Genomic DNA, 13,286 nt, shown 5'->3' on the forward strand with positions numbered 1-13,286 from the left:
CAATTGTAAATTGTTTCTTTCTTTAAAAACTCGCTCCTCTGGAGACCCTGCTCAACAGGTCAAGATTGTAATATCTTTCCTGCGGGGCGACCCTCAGAATTGGGCATTTGCATTGGCACCAGGGGATCCTGCATTGCTCAGTGTGGATACGTTTTTTCTGGCATTGGGATTGCTCTATGAAGAACCTAACCTGGAGATTCAGGCTGAAAAGGCTTTATTAGCCCTCTCTCAGGGGCATGATGAAGCGGAGATATATTGTCAGAAGTTTCGGAAATGGTCGGTGCTTACTCAGTGGAATGAGTGCGCCCTGGCTGCAAACTTCAGAAATGGTCTTTCTGAGGCCATTAAGGATATTATGGTGGGGTTCCCTACGCCTACAGGTCTGAATGAGTCTATGGCTATGGCCATTCAGATTGATCGGCATTTACGGGAGCGCAAACCCGTGCACCAGATGGCGGTGTCTTCTGAACAGGCACCTGAGACTATGCAATGTGATAGAATTCAGTCCAGAAGTGAACGGCAAAATTATAGGCGGAAAAATGGATTGTGTTTCTATTGTGGTGATTCAGCTCATGTTATATCAGCATGCTCTAAACGCACAAAAAGGGTTGATAAATCTTTTGCCATTGGTACTCTGCAGCCTAAGTTCATTTTGTCTGTGACTCTGATTTTTTCACTGTCTTCCATTTCCGTCGATGCCTATGTGGATTCGGGCGCTGCCCTGAGTCTTATGGATTGGTCATTTGCTAAACGCTGCGGCTTTAGTCTGGAACCTCTGGAAGTTCCTATTCCTCTGAAGGGAATTGACTCTACACCATTGGCTATGAATAAACCGCAGTATTGGACACAAGTGACCATGCGCATGACTCCCGTTCATCAGGAGGTGATTCGCTTCCTTGTACTTTATAATTTACATGATGTACTAGTGCTTGGTCTGCCATGGTTACAAACTCATAATCCTGTCCTGGACTGGAAAACAATGTCTGTGTTAAGCTGGGGATGTCAGGGGGTTCATGATGATGCACCTCCGATTTCAATCGCTTCATCTACTCCTTCTGAGATCCCTGCGTTTTTGTCTGACTATAGGGATGTTTTTGAGGAGCCTAAGCTCAATTCGCTCCCTCCGCATAGAGATTGTGACTGTGCTATAGAATTGATTCCTGGCAGTAAGTTCCCTAAGGGTCGTTTATTTAATCTGTCACTGCCAGAGCATACTGCTATGCGGAATTATATTAAGGAGTCCTTGGAAAAGGGACATATTCGTCCATCTTCATCCCCTCTGGGAGCAGGTTTTTTTTTTGTGGCAAAAAAAGATGGTTCCCTGAGGCCTTGTATAGATTATCGCCTTCTGAATAAGATTACAGTCAAGTATCAGTATCCATTGCCATTATTGACTGATTTGTTTGCTCGCATTAAGGGGGCTAGGTGGTTCACTAAGATAGATCTTCGCGGTGCGTATAATCTGGTGCGTATAAAACAGGGTGATGAGTGGAAAACCGCATTTAATACGCCTGAGGGCCATTTTGAGTATTTGGTAATGCCTTTTGGACTCTCCAATGCTCCGTCAGTCTTTCAGTCCTTTATGCACAATATTTTCCGTGAATATCTGGATAAGTTTATGATTGTGTATTTGGATGATATTTTGGTGTTTTCTGATGACTGGGAGTCTCATGTTCTACAGGTCAGGAAGGTGTTTCAGGTTCTGCGGGCCAATTCTCTGTTTGTGAAGGGCTCAAAGTGTCTCTTCGGAGTCCAGAAGATTTCTTTTTTGGGGTACATTTTTTCTCCTTCTACTATTGAGATGGATCCCGTCAAGGTTCAGGCGATTTGTGACTGGACACAACCTACATCTGTTAAGAGCCTTCAGAAGTTCTTGGGGTTTGCTAATTTTTATCGTCGGTTCATTGCTAATTTTTCCAGTATTGTTAAACCTTTGACTGATTTGACTAAAAAGGGTGCTGATGTTGCTGATTGGTCTCCTGCGGCCGTGGAGGCCTTTCAGGAACTTAAGCGCCGGTTTTCTTCTGCTCCTGTGTTGTGTCAACCAGATGTTTCACTTCCTTTTCAGGTTGAGGTTGATGCTTCCGAGATTGGAGCGGGGGCGGTTTTGTCACAGAGAAGTTCTAATGGCTCGGTGATGAAGCCATGTGCATTCTTCTCTAGAAAGTTCTCGCCCGCCGAGCGCAATTATGATGTGGGTAATCGGGAGCTTTTGGCCATGAAGTGGGCATTTGAGGAGTGGCGTCATTGGCTTGAGGGTGCTAAACATCGTGTGGTGGTCTTGACTGATCACAAGAATCTCATTTACCTTGAGTCTGCCAGGCGTTTGAATCCTAGACAGGCTCGTTGGTCGTTGTTTTTTTCTCGTTTCAATTTCGTGGTTTCATACCTGCCAGGTTCAAAGAATGTGAAGGCAGATGCTCTTTCCAGGAGTTTTGTGCCTGACTCTCCTGGAGACTCTGGGCCTACTGGTATCCTTAGGGATGGGGTAATATTGTCCGCCGTATGCCCAGACTTGCGACGTGCATTGCAGGAGTTTCAGGTGGATAAACCGGATCGTTGTCCACCAGAAAGACTGTTTGTTCCGGATGATTGGACCAGTAGAGTCATCTCCGAGGTCCATTCTTCTGTGTTGGCTGGTCATCCTGGAATATTTGGTACTAGAGACTTGGTGGCCAGGTCTTTTTGGTGGCCTTCCTTGTCTAGGGATGTGCGTACCTTTGTGCAGTCTTGTGAAGTGTGTGCTCGAGCTAAGCCTTGCTGTTCTCGGGCCAGTGGGTTGTTGTTATCCTTGCCCATCCCGAAAAGGCCTTGGACGCACATTTCCATGGATTTTATTTCTGATCTCCCGGTTTCACAGAAAATGTCCGTTATCTGGGTTGTGTGTGACCGCTTTTCTAAGATGGTTCATTTGGTGCCCTTGCCTAAGTTGCCTTCCTCCTCTGAGTTGGTCCCTTTATTTTTTCAGAACGTGGTTCGTTTGCATGGGATTCCGGAGAATATCGTTTCTGACAGGGGATCCCAGTTTGTGTCTAGATTTTGGAGGACGTTTTGTGCCAAGATGGGCATTGATTTGTCTTTCTCGTCTGCATTCCATCCTCAGACGAATGGCCAGACGGAGCGAACTAATCAGACCTTGGAAACTTATTTGAGGTGTTTTGTTTCTGCTGATCAAGATGACTGGGTTGCTTTTTTGCCACTGGCCGAATTTGCTCTTAATAATCGGGCTAGTTCGGCCACGTTGGTCTCTCCTTTTTTTTGTAATTCGGGGTTTCATCCTCGTTTTTCCTCTGGTCAGGTGGAGCCTTCGGATTGTCCTGGAGTGGACGTGGTGGTGGACAGGCTACATCAGATTTGGAATCAGGTGGTGGACAATTTGAAGTTATCTCAGGAGAAGACTCAGCAGTTTGCTAATCGCCGTCGCCGCGTGGGTCCCCGACTTCTTGTTGGGGATTTGGTGTGGTTGTCTTCTCGTTTTGTCCCTATGAAGGTCTCTTCTCCTAAGTTCAAGCCTCGGTTCATCGGTCCTTATAGGATCTCGGAGATTCTTAACCCTGTATGTTTTCGTTTGGATCTCCCAGCATCGTTTGCTATTCATAATGTGTTCCATCGGTCGTTGTTGCGGAGGTATGAGGTGCCCGTTGTTCCTTCGGTTGAGCCTCCTGCTCCGGTGCTGGTGGAGGGAGAATTGGAGTATGTTGTTGAGAAGATCTTGGATTCTCGTGTTTCCAGACGCAAACTCCAGTATTTGGTTAAGTGGAAGGGTTATGGTCAGGAGGATAATTCCTGGGTGGTCGCCTCCGATGTTCATGCGACTGATTTGGTCCGCGCCTTCCATAGAGCTCACCCTGATCGCCCTGGGGGTTCTCGTGAGGGTTCGGTGACCCCTCCTCAAGGGGGGGGTACTGTTGTGGATTCTGTTTGTGGGCTCCCTCTGGTGGTTACTGCTGGTACTGGGTGACTTTGGTGGGTTGCGGCCTTTGGTTTCCACCTGTCCATCAGTGGCTGGGTGTTTCCTATTTTACCTGGTCTTTCTGTCATTTCCCTTGCCGGCTATCAATGTATTCAGATGTGCTCTGTTTGGTTCCTGCCTACCTGCTCCCAGATCTTTCAGGATAAGCTAAGTGCTGATTTTCAGTTGTTTGGTTTTTTGTCCAGCTTGCTCATTATGTCTCTATGCTAGCTGGTAGCTCTAGTGGACTGAGGTTCTCCCCATGTGCCATGAGTTGGCACATGGGTTCTTGTAATCTCAGGATGGTTTTTTTGATTAGGGTTTTTTGCTGACCGCTCAGTCCCCTTTTGTATCGTTCTGCTTTCTAGTTTACAGCGGGCCTCAATTTGCTAAAACTATATATATCATCTCTATGTGTGTGCCTTCCTCTCATTTTCACCGTCAATACATGTGGGGGGCAACTATATCTTTTGGGGTTCATTCCGCTGGAGGCAAGTGAGGTCTTTATTTTCTCTGCAGTGCTAGTTAGCTCTTAGGCTGGTGCGTGGCGTCTAGAACCAACGTAGGCACGCTCCCTGGCTATCTCTAGTTGCGTTTGTCAGGCGTAGGGCAGCGGTCAGCCCAGGTTCCATCACCCTAGAGCTCGTCCGTAATATATTTGTACTTTGCTTGTCCTGTGCTATCCCTAGCCATTGGGATTCATGACAGCAGTACTGTTATGATCCTGGTGGCAAGGATCGCAAACTGACCTGCTAAGTAACAGAAATCCTTAGGACAAGCTCTGGGGATGTGGGAGTTATACTGACCGCAACCCTGATTCTATCAATACACACTATAGGCAGCTATGGAGCGTTACCTAAAATCCTAGACGCCTCGTCACAGCCTGAGAAACTAGCTACCCCTAGAGAAAAAGCAAAGCCTCACTTGCCTCAGAGAAATCACCCCAAAGTTTTAGACAGCCCCCCACAAATAATAACGGTGAGTTAAGGGGAAAACAAACGTAGAAATGAAAACAGGTTTTTAGCAAATGAGGCCCGCTAACACTAAATAGTCAGAAGACAGCAAGGGATCTGTGCGGTCAGTATAAAATGCTATCAAAAATAATAATAATCCACGCAGAGATTACAAGAACCCCCACACCGACTCACGATGTGAGGGGCGCAACTCTGCACCCCAGAACTTCCAGCAAGCGAGAATATTACATATAAGCAAGCTGGACAGAACTCATCATATACAGAGAAACATTTTCAAGGAAATAATGAGCAAACATGAACTAGCAAGACTTAGCTTCTCAGGAGGAGACAGGTCACAAGGAAAGTCCAGAGAGATCAGAACCAGTACTGAATACAACGACAGCAGGCAAAAAGTGAAGGTCCAGGTGGAGTTAAATAGAGGCCAGACTAGCAGAAAACGAGGCAGCTGGATTCCAGCTACAGACCCGCAGTAAGCACTAAAGGCCACCAGAGGGAGCCCAAGAACAGAACTCACACAATACCACTCATGACCACAGGAGGGAGCCCGAGAACGGAATTCACAACAGTACCTCCCCCTTGAGGAGGGGTCACCGAACCCTCACCAGAGCCCCCAGGCCGATCCGGACGAGCCAGATGAAAGGCACGAACCAAATCAGCCGCATGGACATCAGAGGCGACAACCCAGGAATTATCCTCCTGACCATAGCCCTTCCACTTAACCAAGTACTGAAGCTTCCGTCTCGAAATACGAGAATCCAAGATCTTCTCCACCACATACTCCAATTCTCCCTCAACCAACACCGGAGCAGGAGGATCAACAGAAGGAACCACAGGCACCACATACCTCCGCAATAATGACCTATGGAACACATTATGAATGGCAAACGATGCTGGGAGGTCCAAACGAAATGACACAGGGTTAAGGATTTCTAAAATCTTATAAGGACCGATGAAACGAGGCTTGAACTTAGGAGAGGAAACCTTCATAGGAACGAAACGAGAAGACAGCCATACCAAATCCCCCACACGAAGTCGGGGACCCACACAGCGACGGCGGTTAGCAAAGCGCTGAGCCTTCTCTTGTGACAACGTCAAATTGTCCACTACATGGTTCCAAATCTGTTGCAACCTATCCACCACAGAATCCACCCCAGGACAGTCCAAAGGCTCAACCTGACCTGAGGAAAAACGAGGATGAAAACCAGAATTGCAAAAAAAAGGTGAAACCAAAGTAGCAGAACTAGCCCGATTATTGAGGGCGAACTCAGCCAATGGCAAAAAGGACACCCAATCATCCTGATCAGCCGAAACAAAACATCTCAGATAAGTTTCCAAGGTCTGATTAGTTCGTTCAGTTTGGCCATTCGTCTGAGGATGGAAGGCCGACGAAAACGACAAATCAATGCCCATCTTAGCACAAAAGGACTGCCAAAATCTGGACACAAACTGGGATCCTCTGTCAGACACAATGTTCTCCGGAATCCCATGCAAACGAACCACATTCTGAAAAAACAGCGGCACCAAATCGGAGGAGGAAGGCAGCTTAGGCAAGGGCACCAAATGGACCATTTTAGAAAAATGATCACAAACCACCCAGATGACAGACATCCTCTGAGAGACTGGAAGATCCGAAATAAAATCCATGGAAATATGCGTCCAAGGCCTCTTTGGGACAGGCAAAGGCAAAAGCAAACCACTGGCACGAGAACAGCAAGGCTTGGCCCGAGCACAAATCCCACAGGACTGCACAAAGGAACGCACATCCCGCGACAAGGACGGCCACCAAAAGGACCTAGCCACCAAATCCCTGGTACCAAAAATTCCAGGGTGACCCGCCAACACCGAAGAATGAACCTCGGAAATAACTCTACTGGTCCATCTATCCGGGACAAACAGACTCTCCAGTGGACAACGGTCAGGTTTATTGGCCTGAAATTCCTGCAGCACCCGCCGCAAATCAGGGGAGATGGCAGACAGAATCACCCCCTCTCTGAGGATACCAGCCGGTTCAGAAACTCCCGGAGAGTCAGGCACAAAACTCCTAGAAAGGGCATCAGCCTTCACGTTCTTTGAACCCGGAAGGTATGAAACCACGAAATTGAAACAGGAGAAAAACAGTGACCATCGAGCCAGTCTAGGATTTAACCGTTTGGCAGACTCGAGATAAGTCAAATTCTTGTGATCCGTCAAGACCACCACATAACATCCTTAACGGCTTCAGAAAGACCTTTTCTGAAAATTGCTGCCAGGGCACACTCATTCCACTGAGTGAGCACAGACCATTTCCTAAACTTCTGACAGTAAACCTCTGCTTCATCCAGACCCTGAGAGAGAGCCAGAAAAACCTTTTCTGCCTGGTCTATTAGATTAGGTTCCTCATAAAGCAATCCAAGTGCCAGAAAAAACGCATCCACATTCAGTAATGCAGGATCTCCTGGCGGCAGAGAGAATGCCCAATCTTGAGGGTCACCACGTAACAAAGAAATAATAATTTTAACTTGCTGAACAGGGTCACCAGAGGAACGAGGTCTCAGAGAAAGGAATAATTTACAATTATTTTTGAAATTCAAAAACCTAGATCTATCTCCAGAGAATAACTCAGGAATTGGTATTTTAGGCTCTGACATAGGACTGTGAACTACATAATCCTGGATACCTTGTACCCTTGCAGTGAGATGATCCAGACTAGAGGACAGACTCTGAATGTCCATGTCTGCAGCTGAATTCTGAACCACCCAGAGATTAAGGGGAGGAGAGAGGCTAGACACACTGCAGAGGAAAAAAAAAAATGAACTCAGGATCTCTCTTATCCCTCTTTTGTGATGCATTAACTCTTTTATGGCCTGCTGTACTGTTATGATCCTGGTGGCAAGGATCGCAAACTGACCTGCTAAGTAATAGAAATCCTTAGGACAAGCTCTGGTGATGTGGGAGCTATACTGACCGCAACCCTGATTCTATCAATACACACTATAGGCAGCCGTGGAGCGTTACCTAAAATCCTAGACGCCTTGTCACAGCCTGAGAAACTAGCTACCCCTAGAGAGAAAGCAAAGCCTCACTTGCCTCAGAGAAATCACCCCAAAGTTTTAGACAGCCCCCCACAAATAATAACGGTGAGTTAAGGGGAAAACAAACGTAGAAATGAAAACAGGTTTTTAGCAAATGAGGCCCGCTAACACTAAATAGTCAGAAGACAGCAAGGGATCTGTGTGGTCAGTATAAAATGCTATCAAAAATAATAATAATCCACGCAGAGATTACAAGAACCCCCACACCGACTCACGATGTGAGGGGCGCAACTCTGCACCCCAGAACTTCCAGCAAGCGAGAATATTACATATAAGCAAGCTGGGCAGAACTCATCATATACAGAGAAACATTTTCAAGGAAATAATGAGCAAACATGAACTAGCAAGACTTAGCTTCTCAGGAGGAGACAGGTCACAAGGAAAGTCCAGAGAGATCAGAACCAGTACTGAATACAACGACAGCAGGCAAAAAGTGAAGGTCCAGGTGGAGTTAAATAGAGGCCAGACTAGCAGAAAACGAGGCAGCTGGATTCCAGCTACAGACCCGCAGTAAGCACTAAAGGCCACCAGAGGGAGCCCAAGAACAGAACTCACACAATACCACTCATGACCACAGGAGGGAGCCCGAGAATGGAATTCACAACACAGTACGTCATTTTCCTGGATTGAGATAATTGTGAACCGGTTCCTATACTACAAAAAGGGGTTGTCATTGTGTCCAGATGCTCCGATCTTGAAAAATAGGTTGTTGATGTTCAGGCAGATGCCCCTGCTGCCTGTCCGTTAGGTAAACTGTGCCTGTGAATCTCTGCCTGAGAGTTGTTAGGAAACATCATGATTCCATCTTGGCCGGACTTCCCGGTAATAAAGCCAACAATTCTGCAAAGATGAGTGGGCCAAAATTCCTCCACAGCATTGTAAAAGACTCATTGCCAGTTATCGCAAACGCTTGATTGCAGATTGCACTTTTCCTGGGGACCCCAGAAAAAAAATGACATGGGGTCCCCCTATAAATTAAAACCAGCAAAGGCTAAACAGACAGTTGTGGGTTGATATTAACTGCCTGGGATTGGGTCAGAGATATTGCCCCCCAGGCTACCAATATCAGCCCTCAGGCGCCTCAGAAATGGCACATCCATAAGATGCACAAAATCTGGCGCTTAGCCTCACTCTTCCCACTTGCCCTGTGGCTGTGGCAAGTTGAGTAATAGGGTTGGGATTGATGTCACCTTTATATTGTCAGGTGACATCAAACCCAAAACCTCACGCTATTATTAGCGGCAGCAGGCGTCGCAGTAGTCCCATCAGCTGACAACAGTGACCGGAGGTAAACTTTAATCCTCTGATCACAGCTGAGCACTCATGCTGTTTTTTGACAGCATGGGAACCATGGCTCTCTGACCGGTGGGGGAAGATTTCCTGGTGAAGTCCGTGTTCGGTGTCCGTGCCCAAATATTAGGTGTTTGATACAGACGCCGAACTTTACTGTTCAGGTTCGCCCATCTCTAGTGTTAATATCTGATCATAATGATACCATCATTAATTAAGTGACAAGTTAGCAGCATATTATTTAAAATAAATATAATATAGGAAATGCAGTGTTGTTACAAATTATGTGCTGTTAATGTTATTGTTTTTTTTAGATTGATGAAGATAAACGACGTGAATCTATACCAAGAATCAGAAGAGGAAAATATGATAAAAAGGTAATTTTAGCTATTTAAACTAAACATAATTTTGTTTTTGTGTTCAGGCTGCCCTTTCCTTATTCCGACATGTGCTATATATGCTCCTCAAAACTAAAATTGCAACACCATGAAGGAAAAGTGGAAATATGGAAATCACAGAATTAAAAGACATGTTAATGATTAGGAATGAGTGAACATGCTCGGCTACTCGGATATCACTCGAGTATTAGGGTGCTCGGATGTGCTCCTTACTTGGTAAGCATTAATTGGTGTTTGATTTCAAACTCAAATCTCCGCCCCACATGTTTGGTGCCTGTTACACAGCCAATAGGCATGTGGGGATTGACTGCGCGTCACTGTAATGCCATAGCCATCTTGGTTGTGGCATTACTGTAATTGGCTGACATCATCAGAGGTTATAAAAGAACAGGCTTGGCCCACGGATGCAATTGCACAGCTCTGTTACAGTTGTTATTGGAGGGACAGAGTGCTTGTCCAGGCCTGCATGTGCACAGTATAACAAATCAGAAGCCTATAGTGTTGATACTGGTGATGAAGCTTAACCGTCATGCTAACAGCCCTTCTAAGGGCTAATCTTGTGCTGTTTTTTTCATATTCAATCTGCATTTAGCTTAGGGAGTGAGAGAGCAATGCAGGAGCAGAAGGTGTGTCTGAATACAGTCTCTAGGCAGAAATTAGGGCTTTGCAGTCCGTTGTCAAGTATGTAGCAGCGGCAGTTTATCACATTTTTATTTTTGGGGTGAAAAAATGTACTATATTGTCATCCATAGAGTATTGGGTGCCTTGTGGAACATTTCTGTGTTATATAACACTCCAAAAAAGCCTTGAAACATTTTTCTGTATGCAATTACTCATCCATATTCTATGTACTGGTCTGTGGTACATTTCGGTGTTACACAACAGTCCAAAAAAGCATTGAAGCATTTTTCTTTATTCATTTACTCACCCATATACGTGCTCTATGGTACATTTCACTGTAATAAAACACTCCAAAAAAAGCATTGAAAACTTTTTCTGGATTCAATTACTCATCAATAGAGTGTTACGTTATATGTGGCACTGAACGGTGGTATTAAAAACTGCACTGACTGTTGCAGGTGACCAATTTTTTAATATTCAAAATAAACTTGGTTTCAAGAGACCAATCAATTACAAAATGCATAAGGCATGCAGTAAGGTACAGGGAAGTGGAGGTGCTGATGATGGTGCATGCAAAAGCCAAGGATGTGGGGCAGGTGGGACTACACCTGCTGCTGGAGCACAAGAAACATGCCTATCCACGACACTTAGCTTCCTGTCCCACTTTGCAGGGAGGCATGGTACACCACTTCTGAAGCCGTGCGGACATGTGGTCGGTTGGATAGCAGATAATGCTTTCAGCATGCTTGGCAGCACCACCGTCTTCCACATGGTCCAGTCTCATCAGCCTACAGTCTGGATCACTTAATTCTCACCCTGATCCTCCTTCCTCCCACCATGTTGAGTTCCTGGAATCTAGAGATTCCACACTAGGACACTCCAAGGAGCTCTTTACAACATCACTTTTTGATTGTGGCCTCTCATCCTGCAAGTTCTGAGAAGAAAAGGAGGAGATGCTGTTTAGCGATGCACAAAGCTTAGAGCAGCCACGATCACGAGAAAATGATGGTGGGGAACAACAATTTGTGTGTAAGGAGGAAGGTGATGATGAGACACAGTTGCTGATAAGTCAGGTTGTTGTTAAGTCACCAAGTAAGGATGACAAGGGTGGGGCGGTGGATGACGAGGTGGTGGATGATTGCCCAACCTGGGAATCTGGCATACAGAGCAAGGCCAGCAGTGCTAAGGGGGAGGCATCAGCAACACCAAAACAGGCAGGAAGAGGCAGTGTGGTGACCAGAGGGAGAAGGCAGGCAACTGTTCTGCAGAGCAACGACACTCCTGAATTTCTCCATCAAAGAGATTGCAAATTACTATTTTTTGGTCTCAGAACTCTTTAAATCTTTTAAAGAGAGTTCTGAGTCAAACATACAGTGGGGGAAGTAAGTATTTGATCCCTTGCTGATTTTGTAAGTTTTTGTAAGTTTTTCCACTGACAAAGATATGAACAGTCTATAATTTTAAGGGTAGGTTAGTTTTAACATTGAGAGTTAGAATATCAAAAATAAAATCCAGAAAATCACATTATATAAATTATATAAATTTATTTGCATTTTGCAGTGAGAAATAAGTCCTTGCACATTCTGACACATCATTATCAGGTACTTTCAAATCCTTGTTCAAGCAGAGAATTCTGCTGTCCCTACCCAAGGCCTTGGAACAAAAGAGAAATTTTCCAGCCACCCAGCCACTTCCCAAAGGATAACGGGCACATTTCTAGGCTGCTTGCGGTGGAAATGTTGCTGTTTAGGCTTGTTGACATGGAGGATTCCTGCCGACTCATGACAGCAGCCGTCCCTTGATACTCGGTCCCCAAAAGCCACTTTTTCTTCCAGTGTGGCGTCCCCGCCATGTACCAGCACATTTCCAGTAACATCACCCATGCCCTTACCGATGACATTACTGGGATTGTCCACTTAACGACCAACATGTGGACAAGTGCTTGTGGCCAGGGCCATTATATTTCCCTGACAATACACTTGGTGAACATTGTGGAAGCTTTAGTTGAATCCCACCACCTAGTATTGCTGGCCCTACTTCTATCAGGGTTTCCTCCACCTCCTACAGCAGTTCCTGCACCCCCTCCTGCTCCTCCTCATACTCCATCTTCAGTTTGTTATCTCAGGGCACATCATCCACATCAGATGGAAGCTGAAAGCTTTGCAGCACAGCCTCAGTGAAGTGGCAACAGGTTCTGCTAAGGCAAATTTGTCTGTGAGGCAAACCCCACACCATGACAGAGTTATTGAATGGAATAAGAGACTAGACAGATATGTGGCTTTTGCCGCTGAACCTCCAACCAGGCATGGTTGTATGTGATAATGTCTGGTGGTGGCTGTGAAGCTTGGCAAGCTCACACACACCATGCTTGGCCCATGTGCTCAACTTGGTAGTTCAGTGGTGTTTGAAAACTTAACCAGATTTGCCAGAGCTTATGTTCAAGGTTCGCCACGTCAACGCTCATTTCCTCAAGTCAGCTACAGCTGCCACTACTCTGGCAGTTTTACATCAGCACATACAAGTGCCAGCTCACCGACTCATGTGCGATGTGACCCTGTGCTGGAACACCACACTGTGCATGCTGGAAGGGCTTTGTGAGCGCAGTGGTCAGTTTTGGAATACCAGCTCCAAAATGCCTGTCAGTCTCCACACTTAGCAAATGAAGAGTGTACATGGATGTCTGATGTTTGTGCAGTTCTCCATGACTTTGAGGTTTCCACAAAAAGAGTAAGAGGTGATGATGCCATAGTCAGTGCAACAATCCCACTTTTGTGCCTAGTTAAAGTCGCTACTACCCACACAGGCTTCATCCTTTCTCTCTTCCATGGATGTGCTTGAGGAAGGGAATGAGGAGGAAGAGATGGAGGAGAAATAGATGGAGAGTAGTAATCATAGTGGAGACAGGGAAATGTTGGCTGGAGGGACCTTGGCACATATGGCAGACTTTATGTATTGCTGCCTTTTCCATGATCCTCGCGTT

The 13,286-nt window shown here is 45.8% G+C and overlaps 1 protein-coding gene across 3 annotated transcripts in view; it reads left to right on the forward strand.

Annotated features, from left to right (window-relative positions):
* GUCY2C (guanylate cyclase 2C) overlaps nt 1-13,286 on the forward strand; it is a 1,047,636-nt gene that overhangs the window by 494,351 nt on the left and 539,999 nt on the right. For all 3 annotated transcript variants that reach the window (XM_077277787.1, XM_077277788.1, XM_077277789.1), the window contains exon 13: nt 9,602-9,664. In XM_077277787.1, coding sequence (XP_077133902.1) covers nt 9,602-9,664 — 63 coding nt within the window. The remainder of the gene's footprint in view (nt 1-9,601; nt 9,665-13,286) is intronic.

Source organism: Ranitomeya variabilis, chromosome 8 (assembly GCF_051348905.1).
Source record: "Ranitomeya variabilis isolate aRanVar5 chromosome 8, aRanVar5.hap1, whole genome shotgun sequence".
In the NCBI taxonomy this organism is placed as follows: Eukaryota; Metazoa; Chordata; class Amphibia; order Anura; family Dendrobatidae; genus Ranitomeya; species Ranitomeya variabilis.